General features: G+C 39.1%; 1 protein-coding gene across 1 annotated transcript in view; it reads right to left on the bottom strand.

Moving 5' to 3' along the window:
• Window positions 1-3485: 3485 nt before the first annotated feature.
• LOC103726147 (diacylglycerol kinase kappa-like) overlaps window positions 3486-19570 on the bottom strand; it is a gene marked incomplete at its 5' end in the record, with an annotated part of 21321 nt that continues 5236 nt past the window's right edge. Inside the window, 11 exons of the mRNA XM_008823576.1 lie at window positions 3486-3565; window positions 4527-4650; window positions 7176-7286; window positions 10681-10767; window positions 12437-12578; window positions 13385-13545; window positions 14665-14799; window positions 15119-15232; window positions 16099-16206; window positions 16477-16573; window positions 18761-18868. Coding sequence (XP_008821798.1) covers window positions 3486-3565; window positions 4527-4650; window positions 7176-7286; window positions 10681-10767; window positions 12437-12578; window positions 13385-13545; window positions 14665-14799; window positions 15119-15232; window positions 16099-16206; window positions 16477-16573; window positions 18761-18868 — 1267 coding nt within the window. The remainder of the gene's footprint in view (window positions 3566-4526; window positions 4651-7175; window positions 7287-10680; window positions 10768-12436; window positions 12579-13384; window positions 13546-14664; window positions 14800-15118; window positions 15233-16098; window positions 16207-16476; window positions 16574-18760; window positions 18869-19570) is intronic.

Genomic DNA, 19570 nt, shown 5'->3' with positions numbered 1-19570 from the left:
GGATCTTTTCTTTTTGCTTTTCTCTGTTATTCCATGACTATTCTAGATTCCTCCCCCAACCAGCCTCTGGCCCTGCTGCTTATTTGCAGGAGCCTCTGAGGAAACACAAAATACAGAATAGAAAACAACAATGTATTATAGATAATCAGACAAATATACAAATGAAATTTTACAAACAATATAGCCAATCAAAGTCCCTTATTTAATGGAAAGGTGTGAGTGGGGTCTGGCTTCTTTGGTATTAATTTCCATCTGTCATACAACTGAAATTCTAATGTGCCCTAAGGAAATAAGATGTTGACTCCCAATTGTTTCTTCTGGTCATTTATTACAATAAAATATCTGCTTTACTCTTTCCTTGCCTTTTGCATGTAATATAGAGCCTTTTGCATTACTGTTCACCTATAACATTGATGCCGGAAGTGGTTGGTGGAAGCTTAGATGTATTAGAATTTCTTTCCTTCCCTACTGTTTTGGCCAGAAATTAGGCACCCAATCAATCAATTCTTCAGAAAGTGCTACCAAAGAAGCAAATAACCCTGTGATTCTTAATGATTTCTGTACATAACTGAGATGGATATTTGGTGTCTGGTCCCACCACCTGAGCAACTGTAGTACTGCAAGTAGTTAACAATGAAATCCTGAATGGAGCTTATGTTCTCAAGGACTAAAGCAACTCCCTTGATAGAGGGATCATTTCTTATTAGGTTTCCAAGTGAGTACACGTGTAAACAGAGTTTTAGACTACTATCTTCCTTTTTAGGAAGCAAATGGTAAACAAAACAATTTAGAAGGTAACTGTACCATTTTAGCAAGCCACACTTGCTCCCAAGCCTATCAGTTTTGCTTCCTATTTTGTTCTAGTCCCCATTCTACAGATGTTGTTTAATATTATTCTGACTCAGGTGGGAGGACAAGAAGGGTGAGTGGGAATAGAGGTATACAATAGAACAATAACAACATTATAGTATACAAAGCCCTGTGGTATTTCAGCAAAGTAAGCACAGAGATGGAGTCCTATTACAATTGACTATCATTAGTGATAACAGTAAGTATAAGACACAGCCCTGCTTAGTCACTACCAAGATAAGGCTACTGTTTTCTAGTATTTCCTTCGGTTTCCTTGAATTTGCTTATTTGTAAATGATCCCTTCTGAAAAGACTCTTCTGAGAAAATGCAATATGGTTCCCAACGAGAGAGAGAGAGAGAGAGAGGAGAGAGAGAGAGAGAGAGAGAGAGAGAGAGAGAGAGAGTCTGTGTGTGTAGTTGTTAGTTTGTGCAGCCAAGGAGGAGCAAAGTTGACTACAATGGTGACACCTTGGTGACTTGATCTGACACCTCTTCCTGGGAAGAAAGAGTGATATAGAGAAAGCCAAAGGCACAGAAACAGCACACTCTCCACTCGAATGCATACAGTGAGTAAACATGTAAATGCTTAGATAAGTTTTAAGTGTTTTCTGTCATCTTTTCTCATTGATTTTCTTCTCTAGTTGTAGAACCCAGACATTTTTGTTTGTTTGGCACAGCTATCAGACATTTGGGGGAACTATCCCCTTGTTAGTCTTTTTTCCTCACCCCTTAAGAGGTGGAACACAAGTGGCTGGTTTAAGTGGGTTAGGCTGGTGGAGTTAGGATGTTGAGAACCAGTAATCAGAGTCTGAATTGTGCACCTCAGTGAACCAGCCATTGGACTGAGTCAGATAACTGAGCACGCTAAGTTTGGCTGAGAAGTGGGGAGAGGACAATTTTCTGAATTTTTCTTAATAAGTGGAAAGGGACACTTGCAGAAAGGTATAACCTAAAGGTGGGTGGAGACAAGAGGCAGAATAGGGACTTTGAGCACTGGGGTTTCATTAGGTTTACCTGAGACTGTACATTTTTTTAAAAAAAAGATTCAAATTAAGATTTGGAACAATTTAAGCCTTGTATGTTTTCATGAGAAATTTGTTAGAACAACAGTGGGGTAGTCAGAGGCTTTTAGCCTTTATTTTTCTGGACTCATGTTCTTTCTGGTCACCCTGCCAACCCCTCTTACACTCAGAGAAAAGGGACAAGATGGGAGTTCTGAAGGTAATTTGGGGACTGACCTAACAGTCTGTCCAAAAAACACAGGTCAAGATCGAGTTTACGGCAAAAGGTGCAGGCTTTAACTTGATTGTCAGGTAGTGTCAGGTAGTCTTTAGCCCAGTGATCTGTTATAGAGCTCAAAGTCTGGTATCTCCATGTTATCTTTTTACTGAGGAAAGGGGAAATATAGCTTGGACAGTTGCTGATGTAGAATCCAGGACAAATAGAGCAAAAATGGCAGCATGCCAGCTTGGTCCCTTCTATAGGGCATTGGTTTTCTGTTCCCCTTTTATGGCCTGGCTCAGAACTTTAAGGGGATGTCAGAATTAGCTAAAAATGCACCAAAAGATTAGAAGCTCCACCAAGAACTAGGGCAGTTGGTAGAGGTGTGTAGGGTAGTTGGGGAGGGATTCCTGGGTTATCACAATAAATTAAAGGGTCACCTAGAGGTCGAGTTGTGTTTTCAGTTCTTAAAAAAATATATATGTATATATGTACATCTTTATGTCTCTCTATATAATCTATATTGCAGCACATTGACAAAACATTTAGTTAAAAATTTCAGCTAGAATGCAGGCAAGCACTACATGAAGAAATGAAGGCTAGGACAGGAGCCTGTATGGTTGCAACCAGTGGGCCCACCCAGCTACTAGAGCACCACCTGGACATGCATAAAGACATACATGTACACATGGAAAAACACAAAGAGTCAGAGGGGAGAGAGGGGGTAAGCAGAAGGAGGAAAAGAGGACAGGCAGAGAAAGAAGAGGAGGAGGAGGAGGACAGAGAAGAGGGAGAAAGGAAAGGAGAGGAGAAGAAGAAAAGAGTATATATCTACAGGGAAAGGTTTCACATGGTCATTGTAACAGACAAGTGGACAAACCCCCAGGACCTCATTCATTCTCATCTTAATTAGCCAACTAGGAGAGATTTTCTGAAGTTTCAAGTTGCAGTTGGCAGGGACTGGGGGATAAACAAAACCAAGCCTGGATGTCCTGCTCCCTCTTCATCTTTCTGAGAGTTTGTCATTCATTCTTTAGTGTCAACAGCTTCTCTGCCAGGGAGAGAGACCCATTCCCCAACTCCCTAAAGAGATGCACTTCCTTGCAGCCTTTTAGATCCCAAGTCATTCATACTTTATCTCCAGTGAATACTGTAGTTGCTCAAGGTACACAAAACAGAAGGAGAACTGAACAAGACAACTCGGAAGAAAAATCTTTAGCCAATAAGAAAAATGCAAACCTCTAAGGAGACCTGATTATGTCCAGGGAAAATATATTAGCATAAAGATTTGGAGGGTCTTTCTTGGTGGTGCTCATATTTGTTCTAAAATAATTTAGTCCACTCTTTATTGAGGTTTTGAGAGTTTTTAGTTCAATTCTGTGCTGAGAGGAGTTCTCCTTCCAGCTTTCAAGGACTATAGCTGAGAACTTGATGGTTTTGGAGAATCATCACCTTTTGCTTCACCTTCACGATTTCTGCGATGCCACAAATTACCTTCAGAGAAAAAAGCATAGAAATAATGAAGATAGTACTTTGCTGGATGCTTAAATGTGTGGGTCCCAGAAAGAGCAGAGTCTGTCAGGAGACAAACTGGTTGGTTTCTATTGTACCAGCTATCTGTGAATCATAGAGAAATCCACCTGATACCATACAAACTAAACATAATCAGATTCATTCTTAGAACCTGATTATCGATGCAACTGCTATTGACACCATCAGAGTCTGCAGAAATACTCTCAAAACACCAGAGACTCCCAAATGTCAGACTCTTAGGCAATCAAACAAGTTGGACTATACCTGAGAAAATACATCTTTGTCTAAAAGATTTTCTCTTGCCATTTGTGAAATTGTAGTTTCTTAAATTCTGCCCTCTAACCCTTTTTCCCTATGTCTGCTAATGCCATATTTTGAAGGTTGCATGTTGCCTAAGTCTCAGATTTAGGAGCGACTGTGAACACAAGAATCGGAACAACTGACAATTCTGGGAGAGTCTTCTTTTGAATCCCACTAACATTTCAACACGATTTAGAGCCAATCATAAAGAAGGACTGGATAAAAACAAAATTCATATTATACAAGTTTTGCATTTCCAGGGATTTTCCATAACAGATATGGAAAAAGGGATTTAGATAGGTCAAAGAACCTATCTCTGACCATTAGGAATGGGTCAAAGCAGAAGAATAACTGCCTGACTGAAGTTTTTATTTCAGCCATAGAGCCTCCACATAACATTCCTTCTCAGGTTCTCCCCTTTTGAGTTAGAGTCCACATCACTCTAAGTTATACCTTGCCCCCAAGACTACTCACTTGATATTACCCAGTACTGGCTTCCTTATGGAGTCTCTCTTTCCACCATGCCCATGAACATTTTTTAAGGGGGAGTTTCAGGTCTCTGGGAGGCACTTATGCTCTTGGAGTGATGTTCATGACCCCTATGCCTGTGGATTAGACTTACCAAGAAAACCATGAACTCTTTGTCTTGATTTAGGCTTTCCTTCCTCTTCTCGCTTCTTTTTCCCCAACTTAGGGAATTTAACTTTCAACCTATGGCTTCTACTGTTCATGTCTGAAGATTTTTCCTGCAAAACCACAGCAAGAGTAAGGTCAAAATGTTAATTATCCTAACATTCAGAAGCACTTCCTGTAGTCTCTTCAAAATGATGGACAAGGATGGGTGTAGAAAGAAAATGGTGATGGGGCTGGAGAGATGGCTCAGCAGTTAAGAACAGTGGTTGTTCTTGTAGAAGACCCGGGTTCAAATCCCAGCATCCACATGAGAGCCAACAACTGTCCATAGCTCCAGTCCCAGGGGATCTGAAAGCTTCTTCTGACCTCTGCGGGCATTGCACAACATGCGTGCACTTACCTACATGCAGGCAATACAGGCATACACATAAAATAAAAATAATAAATAAAAATTTAAAAAAAGGTAAACAGTGGTTAGAGAGATAACTTAGCCCTTAAAGGCTAAGGTTTACAACAAAAACATCATGAGTTTGGTTTCCAGAAACAGGCAGACCTGTTCTCTAACCAGGTATGAGAGTCACCCTTATTCACTGATCACATGCTCTAAGAATTGAGCTTTAACAAGAGGCTGCTCTATGCTAGCTACCTTGCTGGACACATTTATCTTGCTAGGTAAATACTTTTCCAAGCCTCTAAACAAGCTGGAAATTGGCTATTAGCGTTCCTATATTAGAAATGAAGCAAAGGCTCACAGAGATTAAATATTACACTTGAGGTCATGTGGGTTATTGGAGCCACTAATACCTATTTGGCACCTATTTATTAATTAGAATTGGCACCTGTTTATTAATTAGAAAAACGTATCTCTTCCTTCACACATACTTACCCACTCAGCTAAGTTCCTTCATATAGGGGAAGACACTACCTCACAGGTAATTTTTTCCCTGTCGGGAATGCAGAGGGTTCTCTAAACAATTCCCTTAATTATGAATGTAATATTTTTTGCTATGCAGGTAACACAGGCTCTGTAATTCCAGCTCATGCTCCAGGTCACATCTCGTTCCTGTGAAAGCATTCTAATTTTACTCCTGGTCTTAGTAAAACAATTCTGAGGTTAACTTTATTATCAGGAAATCTATCCAAGCACAACACAAAGAAGATTGGAATTATCTTCCTGTCGGGGTTAGTTACACTACCCTGCCCTCACCATTAGGAGATTATAAATTTACTTTACTCGCTTTCCTGCTCTGATTCCTACATATCCTCCCCTTTCTAGTACTGCTCTTAGATATGTATCCCAACCTTAGGAACTGCCTTTCATAAAAAATCTCAAGAAAGAGACAGGACTTTGTCTTTGATTATAGCCTTGAAAGGCCCAATAAATTATTGGCTCTTATTCTGCTTTCCCCCAGAAAAGTGGGCCTGAACCTTCTGTGATTTCAAGGTAAGCATGTTTGTTTTCAGGTGAAAAAGCAACATGTCCCTGGCTTGCTTTTAATTTACTTCCCTTCTTCAAGGCTTCACTTCTGTGGAAATATTGGGGCACAGAAAAGAAATTTTGTCCCAGGCCAGGTAGATTCACATATAAGTTGGGATCCCAGGGCATGAGTTGAGTTTGTCTCATTTATTCTCAATATCAAGCTAGTTTGCTTAGCCCAGGAGTTAAGGAGAGATAATTGAACCAGGTAAAAATGGAACAGAGTATGAGAATTTGTTTCTTTGATAGTTTATCAGTATGTCTTCTTTCCCTAGAGAGCTACTGCTAAAAGCATCAAGTATACAAGGCCTTGTAAATGCTTGGACCATGACCAAAGTCATATAAGAAAATTGTTAATTTTTTTAAGATCTGAATTTATATATGATTTCCCCTCCAAAATGGTAACTTTATTGCTGCACTACTCTAAACATGCCTGTATGGATTACTCACACACAATGTTTGGGGTCAGAAAATAGCTATAATGGGGGGTGTGGTGTAGGGATTCTAAATTCGGAGTGAATGCTTCTATGGTGGGGAAGTTTTAAGAAAATCTTTGTCAGACTGCAAAGTTAATTTACCTTGTGGCCCTGTTTGGGTTATTTGATTTATGAAATGGAAAAAAAGTTTCTAATTTTAGAAAATTACTCAAAGTATTTCAAAATTGGCAGCTGCTAATGGCCAAGACAACACAGGATGACAACTTGTAGTTTACCTGGCCTATAACTAGGAGGTGGTATTTGGAAGGTTTAACTACCAATATGCCAACCACTTAGGACAGTTGTTTGTAAAAAACTGGCATGGCCATGCTGGTATGTACCAGATAAAATTCAGTGCTATTATAAGATATTGATCAGAGAGAGGGAATTTGTAACCTTGGAGAACAAGACAGAACCATTACAACCTTGCTTATTCTTTCTTGATCATCTCCTGCTTTAGAGCATGTATTCTTTCTGGTTATTTTCCTATGGTCACCTAGTCATCTGTGTTCTCTGCTTTGTTCTCTCCACTTATGATGAGGATATGGGGAAGTGGATGATCCATAATGCTGAGGCTGAAAGCTGCATTGGACTCCTACTACAGTTGCTATAGCAGTCCTATGTACTTGACCCCACAATTCCAGGTAAGGCACCAAGGGAAAATCACCCTCCCCAGGTTACGCACCTCTGGAACAAGGATATGATTCATCCAGTCAATCTCCAACAGTTTTTTAAACTCATAGTTCATGGCATCCAGGGCAGTTTGTAGTATGACCTCATCCTCAGCATTTCTCAACTGGGACAGATAGGGAGAACAGTGAATGCATATTTCTTAGCGCTCTGCCTTCTTAGACTCTACTCCAAACCCCTGCTAATGGCCAAGACAACACAGGATGACAACTTGTAGTTTACCTGGCCTATAACTAGCTCTTTTAGTTCTCAAAGGGGGTATTCACTTTAGACAGCACTCTTCCTCCTCAACGTGGAGATCCAAGAAACAATAGATTGCAGAGCTCTCCTTGGAGGCTCGGCATGCTCACAGTGTGTCAAGCAAAGGTCTTTTCTCTAGTATAAATTAGTACTGAACTTTCCCCTTTGGCTTAATGTCTAGGGCAAGTGTCTTACTCTTGACTTCAAGTTTCTGGAGCCACCTTAATATCTTGCTAAGTAACAGCTACCACAAAGTTTTGAGCATATAATGTATATCAGGCACTATGAATACATGATTTCATTTCCTCTTCCCAATAAACTTATAATACCTTGCAAGGTATGATTGCTCTCATTTCATGGGTGAGAAAGCAGAATTAAAGAAGTTTAGTGTCCAAGATCACATGGCTAGACAGAACCAATATTTGTTTAATTCGGTACACTATTTCACAAAGGCTATGTGGAGTATGCAGGTGCTGGAGGGATATTTGTTACACATTCCAATTTAAAAGATATTGTGTAAAGCAAGGCGAGGTTATGGAAAGATAGGCTCAAATTTACCCTTCCTGGCAGAGGGTCTTCCTCTCCAGACTGTGCTGTAAGTTCTATTTGCTCTTAGTAATTAAGAAACAAGTTTCAGATGGCTTGTTCTGTAGGTTTATAAAAGCATATTTAAGTTGTCACTAGTAACTTCCCAGCAGCCACAAGATGAACTCTGCTGTGCATGGGACATTTATGATATATTCTTTGAGACCGTCTCCAAGTTCCAGATCAGTAGTACAGGTGAGACCTTTCATATTCCAATAGGTAATAAGCTGAGCCCATAGAAGCACTATATATATATATATATTCACAGAAAGCACAAGGCATGCTAACCTGGACTCAGTTTTCCCTATCATGTATTCTACTCTAAATTTTGTACTTCTATGACTTCTTGCTATCTATAAGATACTTATGTTCTAGCCACATGTAGAGCCTTGCCACTTGTCGGAAATGTGTGGCAAGTGAATGGGCAGGAGATGTAATAGAGGTTATGGCCAGTCAGAACACAATATAGAGGAAAAAGCAAGTCAACACTAACAAATAATTTGTTTTGCTTTGCAAGTTAGGACAATACAGTATGGCTCAGATGGATGGGAATTATTGGGTGGTATTCGCTTCATAAAAAACTATATCCTCACTATAGTTTAGATGTAGGATGTCCCCTAAAGGCCCCTATTTGTCCTTAGATTGGTGCTATTGGGGGTAGTTGGAACTTTAAAAGGTGCAGCCTGGTTAGAAGTCTTCTGGTCACTGAAGCAAAACCTTTGAAAGGGATAGTGGGTCCCTAGCGTCCCCTTTTTCCATTTTTAGTCATGAAAGGATGGCATCTTCCAAAGCTGTGAGCTAAAAAAGTTTTCTCTTTATGAGTTTATTTTCTCAGGTGTATATTAGAGTAATAGAAAGATAACACATTCTTTTGCCAATGTTATGCTTTTTACTGCCATAGTTCTTCAAGAGGAGGAATAATACCTAAATAAAACAAGACTTATATCCATTTCCCCTCTATGACAGTCTTTTTGGGAACTAATGGTTATTCTTATCTGCTTTGTGCCTTCTAGCCTCATTTTGATGTATATATGTGTGTAGATCTTCACAAGTCCTGTGGGATGGAAGCCTTCTAAAGGCTTTCACTTCATGGTAAGTTGGGTTGTTGCATAGCATGGACCAATTTTTAAGCTATGAGCTTTAAGAAAGCTTAAGTAGCAATGAGAATCCAACCTCCTTTATTTACTGATGACCAAATTAGGAAGGACATTGAGTTCAGTATTTGTATTGCAATTGTCTAAAATTAAAACAACCTAGTTTGGGGCTCAGATGTTGGAACAGAGTTGTCTGAGTGCCATAGCCACTCTGCTTCCAAGGAAGTGTGACAATTGGATATATAACTGAAAGGTGAAGTGGATATATTTCTTGAAATTTCAACTCAGAAGCTCTTCTTCAAATAAATTTAATTATATCAGAAGCAAGCACAACATTTGCCTCAGGGTCTTAGCAGCCACAATTAAAGTTGAATGATTATGGTCAGTTGCTTTATCAAAGAATAATCACCTGTGCCCATGTGTGGACTTTACATTCTGAGAAACATGTAACTAATGTAGTCCCCATAGTCTTAGTCCATTCTCCCCAGCACTGATAACTCCCATCTTTTCAGCCACTACTGTGTAACAGGCATTGCCAGAAACTTAAGCTACAATAGTTTGTTAAATCTTTACAGCATCCTATAAAGATGGGCATTACAATTCCTATCTTGAAGATAGGAAAACTAAGCTGAGAGAGGTAAAGTTATCTCACACAGTTAGTGTTATCGGTTGAACTATGCCCCTCAAAAGATATGTTGACGCACTAATTCCCAGTTCTTCAGAATATAACCTTAGATACAATTGTAGTTATTGCAGATGCAATTTTTGTTGATGTGGTCATACTGGATAATGCAGGCCCTAATCAACGATGATCGATGGCACTGGCAGAAGATGGCTGTATGAAGAAAGAGACACATAAAGAGAATGCTATTTGAATATGGAAACAGAGATTGGAGTGATGTATTTATAAGCCAAGGAACAACACAGATTGCCAGAAAACCACCAGGAGCTAGAAAAAGACAAGAAAAGAGTCCTTTATAGTTTTTAGATGGATCACAGCCCTGCTGACACCTTGATTTTGAAATTGGATTTTCCAGAACTGTGAGAAACTTACTTCTGCTATTTTAAGTCATGTAATTCTTGGTACTTAGTTATGGCAGCCTTAGGAAAGCAATATTGATAGTAAGTGGCAGATTTGGGTTTGAGCCCAGAGTCCTCCAACACCCCCCCCAATTCCACATTGCTTTTCTACTTATTGCCTTTCTACTTGGAGGAAGAATTATGCAGAAACTTGAGATGAAGATCATTTCTGAACAGCTCACTATTCTCTATTGCAGCTCTATCAGATATATCATTATATCAGGTATAATGAGATCACCCTGCTTTTGATTGGCCTGGTCTTGGCACAGGAGACATCAACCAAAGAGGGAGAAACTTTCATCCAAAATATGATAGTTTTAAGGATTAGCACAACATATAATGTAATATATTCAAGTAACAATAATGAGTGACAACAGGAACTGTCAGGTAAGCACCTACTTAAAGTGATCCCATGTCTCTAGTATCCTTGAACCAACCATAGACTATAACCATCTTCCCACGAGATGTTTTCCTTCCCATGCTCCAATCCCCTGCACTCACCAAGTTTTCATCCAGGAAAGCTTTGGTATCATTGTAGAGCCCTTTAAGACTAAATGTAACATCTACTGCATCATTTCTGCTTAGAGTCTGAGAGGGAAAGAAAGGAAAAGAATGGAAGGGAAAGGACAAGATGGAGGAGTTGATTAGTAAAAATGCGGCCGCCTTCTCCATGGGAAGGGAGGAACAGAATAGTAGGATGTGGCTGCAGGTGGGGAAGCCATATTTGAAATATAACATAGCTCATACAGCATGGGTACCAACCAATCAGAATTGATGCTAGGTATCAACTGATACAGATATATTGATGTGCCCTACAAAGTGGAACAGTACAACTCAGCTTTAGACGTCACTGATTGGGTGATCAGTGAGTATAGGAAACTAGGAAATCTGCAAACCAGAGAGTAAATTTCAGGAAACTTCTCCTTAGAAACTCTTGGACTTTGGGTCTCCTTTAGTTAGAATCTGTCCTAAAATAAATAGCCATTTCAGTATATCCTAACCCAATTGTATTTTTGCCTATTAGTGAAGTTTCTCTCTCTCTCTCTTTCTCTCTCTCTCGTGTGTGTGTGTGTGTGTGTGTGTGTGTGTGTGTGTGTGTGTATGTGTGTGTAGGGAGTCAAATCCAAGGCCTCATTCAAGCTAGGTAAGCAATCTACCACTAAGTTACATCTCCAAATCTAAAGTTACTTTTTGAAAGCGTCATTCAAATCTTTGGGCAGTAGATAGAGGCATGGGATGGTACCTTAACTATTAACTGTCTGATCTTATCGAATTATACAGGGAACCAACTGAAATCAGGATGGTTCAAGACTTTTTTTTTCTAAATAGAAAAAATTAGCCATTTCTCACTGAGGCTGATGTGGTCAATAGCTATCAGGAGAAAAACTAGTTCTCAGAATGATGAAATATGTTGTGGAATATCCAGAGTAGCCATTTTGGCCTTGTAATAATAAAAAAAGCCTGAATTCCTATCCACTTTATTATTTTATTTTATTATTTGTGTGTGTGTGTGTGTGTGTGCGTGTGTGTGTGTGTGTCTGTGTAAGAGTGTATTGCCTGTATGTATGTGAGAACACCTGTGTCATGCAATGCCCGCAGAGGTCAGAAGAGGGTGCTGGCTTCCCCTGAAAGTGGAGTTGCAGATGGTTGTTAGGTGCCATCTGGGTGCCGGGAACTGAACCCGGGTCCTCTCCACGAAGACTCAGTGCTCTTAACCACTGAGCCATCTCTTTAGGCCCCTTTATTTATTTTTTTTATGGTGTGTGTGGTATATGTGTGTGAGGATGCATGGGTACATATGTATGTGTATTTCTGTATAGGCCATAGGTTGATGTAAGGTGTCTTCCTCAACTGTTGTCTACATTATTTTTTGAGATAAGGTCTCTCACTGAACCTGGGATGCAGTGATTAGTCCAGATTGCCTGGTCAGAGAGCCCCTGAGATCTTTCTTTCTCTACCTCCCAGTGCTGGAATTATAGGAGCATTCTGCCCATGCCTGACTGTTTACATAGGTTCTGGGGATCTGAACATAGTTACTTGTGCTTGTATGGCAAACACTTTACTGACTCTAACCAGTTTTTTCCCCTCGTTTTTATTACTTCTTTAAGAAATTCATCCAATATATTTTGACCATGTTGCCCCCTTCCTATCACTTGCAGTCTTTTTTCATTTAATTTTCTCTCCTTTCTTTCCCTTTAAACCCCTTTCCTATGTAGCTTGACTCCTTTTTACTCATTTGCTTTCCTAACCCCCTTACCTCAATGGGAGTACAGGAAACTGCACCTGCTTCATTGCTACTGCCTTGACCATAGAATATATCATTCAGCATGTTAACACTGGCATTCACAGAATCCATGAGGACTGACACATGCTGGTGGACCTTGCTCAGGTCATTAAGTCTGTAATAAATTAAGGATATATAAATAAGTTCAGTGTTATGGATTTCTGGTGTGAGGTGCTGGTGGGTTGGGATATGGGTAAAAATGAAAACCCTGGGTACTGGATTTGAACTCTTTACACCTTGCTATTTCTGCTCTTTACTAGGTATCCACTGATGCTGGAAAATGTTTCTACTGTTCTTTAGGTATTTACCTTTGTTTATTCATGTTTCACCTGAATTTAGATACCGGGAGCTTGAATAGGGTGAGAAACTTCAATAAAGGAGCATAGCTGACTCTTGTTGAAACTTCAAGTTCTTTGTGATAGTTAAGGGCAAGGATAAACATTCTTTTAGAACTTTATTATTTCTTTATTTGTGTGTGTGTGTGTGTGTGTGTGTGTGTGTGTGTGTATGTGCACACACGTGCTAAGGCAAGTGTGTCGAAATCAGAGTATAATTTTTAGGAGTTGGTTCTCTTCTACCATGTGGGCCATGGGGAATCAAATTTAGGCCTTTAGGCTTGGTGACAAGCATTTTCAATTGACAAGCATCTTGCTGGCTCAGGACAAACATTCTTATTCCAACTGGGTCTGGGGAAGCAGGAGAAAATGAAAATTCATCTCCAGGAATAATGGAAAATGTGAAAGCTGGCTTGTTGTTAAGCACAAAAATTTGTTGTGTGAGTTGTCAGGGTCCCAATTTTCAAAGCACCCAATGAGATGCCTTTCTGAGGCTAAGGTCCCTAGTAGCCAACAGACATCAATTGACTATCTCTCCCTATCCTTTTTGGGGTTTCCTTCTTTGTATTTAGGCCAGTCTACTTACCTGCTAATGAGGTTTTCTGCAAGCCTAGCCAAGTGTTGTATCTGGGCATACTCATTGTCTGAGAGGCTATCTTGAGATTCCTGGGAGTCCAGCTGTGGTTGAGGTGCAGTTTGAACTTCAGTATGCTTACATTCCCACATTTTCATAGAATTTTCAAAGTCCTAGAGATGAATATGGTGGCAGGTTCTAATGATTGCTATAGTTATAAGGACACATGACAGAGCTGTCTTTGAGTGTGACATTGTCCAGGTTATAGTTGGTAAAGGGGAGTGAGTCTCCTCTACCCATTCCCCCATTTATCTGTCTATGCATCAATCTGTCCTTTTATTCAATGTCTATTCTGTGTAACTTACACTCATTTTTATTGTTATTAGTACACTGACTCATGGAATCACAGTTGAATCAGGCAAATGTCTGCCTTCTAGAAGCTCAGATATGATGTCATGGTGACTGATAAGAGAGTGTAGTACCTTTCATGCTCCCTTCTTTTCCAAATATAAATAATATGTTGTGATAGAATTTAGATCCAGCCCTATGAAATTTATTTTTGAATTCTTATTTTGTTCCTTACTTGTTGTGTGGCTGTTAAGAAGTTATTTAACCTCTCAAAATGGAAATAAGTGCATCTACATTATAGAACTGTTGGAAGGACCTATGTAGGGCAACCTATGCAAAGTGCCCAGCACAAGGTAAGCACTTTACAGGTCAACATTCCCTCCCACTCTTGATGTGGGTTATTCATAGTTCAGAAGATAGTCTCCAAGCACTGAACAACTGATCAATAATGACATCATCACCATTATTGTAGCTTTATATTTAGCCTAAATGGGTGACATCTATAAGTGTAATATATTAAGGATCGTTACAGGAGCCTGAAGAGGACGTATTCAGTGTAGAAACTGTTGTTGAAAGAGTAGATTTCTCCATTAACACTTAAGGTATTTAGGTCTTGGTGCAGTGCAGGGTGGAGGATAACTTTATCTAAAATCATAGAAGGGAGATATTTGTGTTTTGGACAGTGATTTTCAAATATCATTGTATATAAGCATGTCCTCAGGAGCTGGTTTCCAAAATGCAAACTCCGGGGAACCGCCTCTCTCCATTCAGTTCAGTGGATTTGATGTGGGACCAAGGTATATGCATTAATAAACATCACTCCAGGTGACTAAAACAAGGGGCATACAGACCTCCCTTTGAGGAATTCTTTACTAGAAATGTCCAGTGTGATAATTATGAATGAGGCAGTGTAGGAGCCCAAGTTTTACTTTTTCTCCTCTTACCCGATCTCTCATCAGCATCTGGGCAGCATTCTTGTACCTAATCTTGATGAGGCCAGGCTTCTGAACCCAGGCTTCCCCATCTACCTGCACGGGGATACCGTCTTCACCATCAATGGTTATCATTACCTCATGGCACTAGCAGAAAAGGGGAGAGAGAAAAGGGAGAAAAATGAGTAGACCAATCTTATAATTTCAGTCACAGTCTGAATGTATATCTGAAGATGAACTGGTGAATGATATGAATCAGGCTGTCAGAGAGAAACACCTATTTTCTTTTTTTCTTTGGTCCCAGCCACATCTATCTTCATCACTCAACACCTTGCTATCTACCACGTTATCTGTTTCCTCCACCTAGGAACTCTTATTCTCAAGGTAATTCCTTAGATTACTTCACATCCTTGGTTTGCAGCCAGAAAATTTAGCCCCTTCTTGTGTCCACACAACTCTTACCTACCTGGGCTATGCGATGATGATGCAGGTTGATTATACGAGACATAGCCATCTGCACAGAACCAAAGATTGCCACTACCTCCAGCTTTCCATCGTCTATTGCAGGAGCTTCATATTCCTGGAGAAGAACAACCATGTCATAATTTCTACTCCTGAGAATCTACTTAGTTATCAATATGCTTTAAGGACTCTCTGACATTTTTCTAGTTCATAATGAAGTGGGAAAACGGTATTAAAGGAGGAAAAATTGAGGTGAGGAAGCCAAGCTAGGAAAAGGGAATTGAGATCACAATACATTTTAGTTCCTTTGAAAATCATATCTAAGCCAGTTTCTTTTCTGTCTGATCTAGCATCATAATTCCTTGAGGTCATTCTTAGGAAAGGGCTCATGGCTAGTTTCCCAGGAGATTTTTTTTTTTGGCTATAATATAAACTTTGTTGAAACATACATATAAATACAGTTCACCAAAGTTAAAACAAATTTTGCACGTCTAAACTAACTGTGGTTTCCATTATAAATTTGGAGCGATTGTTATGCAGATATATATAAATATTGCATTTCTTTAATAGAAAATTGTATAAAATTTTTCTTTAATAGCAAGTAAAATATAATTTTAAAGAGACGAACTTCATTTTTTTCTTGCTTAGCCTCAATTCTATCTTCAATTAAGCTTAGCTTAATTCTAAAATAATAAGCACATTTTCACCGACAGACCTCCTTGGCCTAAAGAACATGGTCTGGGTAATCTTTCATGGATATATTAGGCCTGAGGAGTGTAAGAGTCAAAATCCAGTATCACAAAATCCTCAAGGCTTTGGTTGATTCTTATGCTCTGGAACAGAAACTGTCTAAAAACTAATCCCAGCATGTCCCCCCCCCCCACCGACTATCTATTTTCCACTTCAGTCGGCCCAACTCTCCTTTCTATGACAACTTAGTAGAGCCATGCCTCTTTCCAACTCCATTCCTTGTACCATACTCACTGTGGTCGCTGTATGGCTCCCCCAGAAGTTGACACCTCCAGCATAGCTGGTAATGTTGAGCACTACAATACCTTGCAGGTTTGGCAAGGGGATGGCTTCTCCATCACACTGAAGGAAAGGAGTAGCACTTTATTAGATGAATTTTCAGATATCAATGTGAAGGGACATTTACAGGGATGGGGAAGGGCTCAGTCTTCTCTTTATGTTATCATTTTTATCCATAAAATGGAAATCTGACTTTGTGCTTTCTTTCCATGCACTGAGTGAGGCTCACAGAGTTAAAGAGTGCGAAGAACAAAAGATGCAGTGGAAAGCTGTTTTCCAAGATTTTGAGATTTCCTTTTTCCATGCCCAGGAAACACTCCCTTTTCCACTAACCTCCAAGTGTACTCGTTCTTCTAGTTTCCTGTAAGAACGTTGTAAAAGTTCCTTGCTTCCCAGCAGGCCATACCATATTTTGTTCTTAAGGCGGCTACTATGGGGAGAGAAGAGCAGAAAAAGATAGTCAGAAGGTGAATAATATAAATATAAATGGGTTGGGGAAAACAGGAAGAAAAACCATCTTGTTTCTCAAGTACAGTCTTGCAGAGGATGGGGAATAATTTTAAGTGGTACCTGAACACAAAGAGGGCTGCTAAGATTGTATAACTGTATTCTCATGCGAATGGCTTCAGAAATGAGTTCACAGGATCCTTTGAAACCACAGAATCCTACTGGTCGTCAAAATTTCAACTTTTCTTTGCTGCTAATATTGGTCTTGGTTTGGAACAAACAGAGTATTCAGGAAGCAATGTTCATAAAAAGCCGGAGGAGTATCTGGCTGTTACACACCAATTAATTGCCAGTGCCATTCCAGGAGGACAAAATTTCAGCAGTTTGGAATCAATTTTATTGGAAACATTTGACTCTGCAACTTTCTGAAGCAGTGACCTTTTGGGTAAAGTAGAAGTCTTTTCCAAACACTATACCCATATATTAAATACTTCAATGTCATAGAACAGTGCTCAGCTTAGTAGGAAAAATTTAGAAGAAGAACCAGTGGAGAAAATATGAAACAGGTGACTTGAGATAAAGTTAAGAAAAATAGGGTCTTGTTGACTATAAGATCTGTTATAAAAGGAGACAGATTAGACTCCCTAGAAGGACTGGATATAATTTGACCTTTAAAGTCATAGAAATGAGCCACCACAGGGAATGACTTTTGAAATATTTTGAAACATAATAAGGTTAGCACAAAATTGTTTGTACCATGTGTGAAACAAAAAAATAATTCTGGGTACTTTAGTTTTGTCAGTTAAATAAAGTCGGGTGTGGTGGTGCATGCCTTTAATCCCAGCACTTGGGAGGCAGAGGCAGGCGGATCTCAGTGAGTTCGAGGCCAGCCTGGTCTACATAGTGAGTTCCAGGACAGCTGGGGCTACAGGGAGACCCTGTCTCAAAAAGACAAAAAAAGGCTTAATTATGTAGAAATACAAAATGCCTAGAAAATGCAAAATAATTCTGAAAAAAAACGCAAGGTTGGAAGTCTTTCTTCTCCCTGTTTCAAAATTACTATAAAACTACAGCTACCAAAGCAGTGTGTTCCTTGTACAAGATAGACCAAAAGATCAATGAAACAGAAGAGCTCAGAAATAAACTTTTATATTGCCAAATTTGCCAAAATAACTAATTGCCAATTAATTTATATTGCCAATTAAATTTTGACAAAGATGCCAAAATAATTAATTGTGAAAATGATAACTTTTTAAAAGTTATGGAACTGAGATCATTGAAATATCTTCACACAAAAGAATGAACTTAGACTATCAGTTCACACCATACAAAAAAATTAATTCAAAGTACATCATATACTCAAATATAAGAGTGAAAACTATAAAATTTTGGAAGGAAACACAATTTAAAGACCTTGAGTTAGGTTAGATATGATACCAAAGGCATAGCTCATAAAGAAAAACATTAACAAGGCTTCACAAAAATTAAAAACTTTTATACTTAAAAGATACCACTAAGAGAATGGAAAGATACCAATAGACTGAGAGAAACTATTTGTAAATCACATATCTAATTATGTATTTGTTCTTCATCTCAGGCCTTTTCTGAGCAACAGGTTCCAATGGCAGTGGCAGTGGCAGGGGTATGGCCCTTTTTATTTATACTTTCAATTTATAAGAACTTCAAGATGGCATTAGAGTTTATCTGCAGGATAGAAGTACCAGAAGGCACCAAGTGGGCCAATACTAATCAGTCCGTCCGAAGGAACCAATGGGGAATACCAAGAAACATTAGAAGTATCTTTTACAGTTTGTAACCTTGGCAAATAAAACCAGACCTGGATCCTCTACTAAGACCTAGTTAAGCTCTCATAGACAAAATAAAGCTCAATGTAACCTATTCTCAATAACAATAATAGAGGTAGCTACATTTATACATCGTTTTATGAAGGTAGACCAAGAAGGGAACTCCAAGTTTAGGATGTCAGGGCAGTCATCAGAGACCAGCCATCTGGGGCAAGTTATCCCACTAGGATAGTCTTGGGACTAATACACATAACTTTCAAAGGACCTCTGTTCTCCTGTTGCTTGTCTGATGTAGGAATGTAGGAATACATATGTGTGTTGTGATTGTGTGTATTCATTTAGAGAGTGGAGCTTCTTCCCCTTACTTGTATTGTCCTGGATGTTCTTCTCTTCTGGTATTGAACTCCAGAGAAATTTTCGCATCTAGTCCAATGCCAAAGTAGTTGTTCATGACACACTTTTCTTTGAAGCGTCTGAAATTAGCCAGGAAAGAAGACAAGACACTAATACAGGAAAGAATAGTACTGCTACTGGAGTGCATATTTCATTTGTATGATGAGAAACCACTGAGGGACGACCACCTCTGCTTGGTACAAGCCATACAGTTCTTGAAAGATATATATAGATGTTATATTGTGCTTAAAACTAACTTGCTAGTTCTAAGAGAGGGTATCCAGTCAATGTAGAAGCTTTAATGGGATTGCTTCTACAATCCCGATAAAATTGGCTTTAAAGAAGCAAAGATTAATGGGATTGCTTCCCCGATACCACTGAAGTTTGCTTTAAAGAAGCAAAGATTATAATATTAGTTATATTTGTAGGCCTCAGTTATGAATAATCCATTTTTTCTCACATATTATAGAGTAAAATAGTCATGGGCTATTCTCAGAGAAAATATCTGATTATTCCAGATAAAATGTGTCTTGATAGTTAAGTCTGCATCTCTGTTTTCAGCAATGATGCCTGACTCCTTTGTGGGACTTTCACACCAGAAGACAGAAGTACCACATACTTACATTTGAGAGGAGAGACTTATAAAAGAGGGCAAGTATGCATACAATAACAATTGAACAAAGCAGTTTTTTCATTCTCCTGCATTCATTTAGAGTGTCAACATCAAAATTAGTACTATCTTAGAATCAGTTCATTCCAGCCCATATAAACTGTACACACTT

The sequence above is a fragment of the Nannospalax galili genome, unplaced genomic scaffold (genome assembly GCF_000622305.1).
Source record: "Nannospalax galili isolate Female #2095 unplaced genomic scaffold, S.galili_v1.0 scaffold1912, whole genome shotgun sequence".
In the NCBI taxonomy this organism is placed as follows: domain Eukaryota; kingdom Metazoa; phylum Chordata; class Mammalia; order Rodentia; family Spalacidae; genus Nannospalax; species Nannospalax galili.
This window is presented reverse-complemented; position numbering and strand designations above follow the sequence as displayed.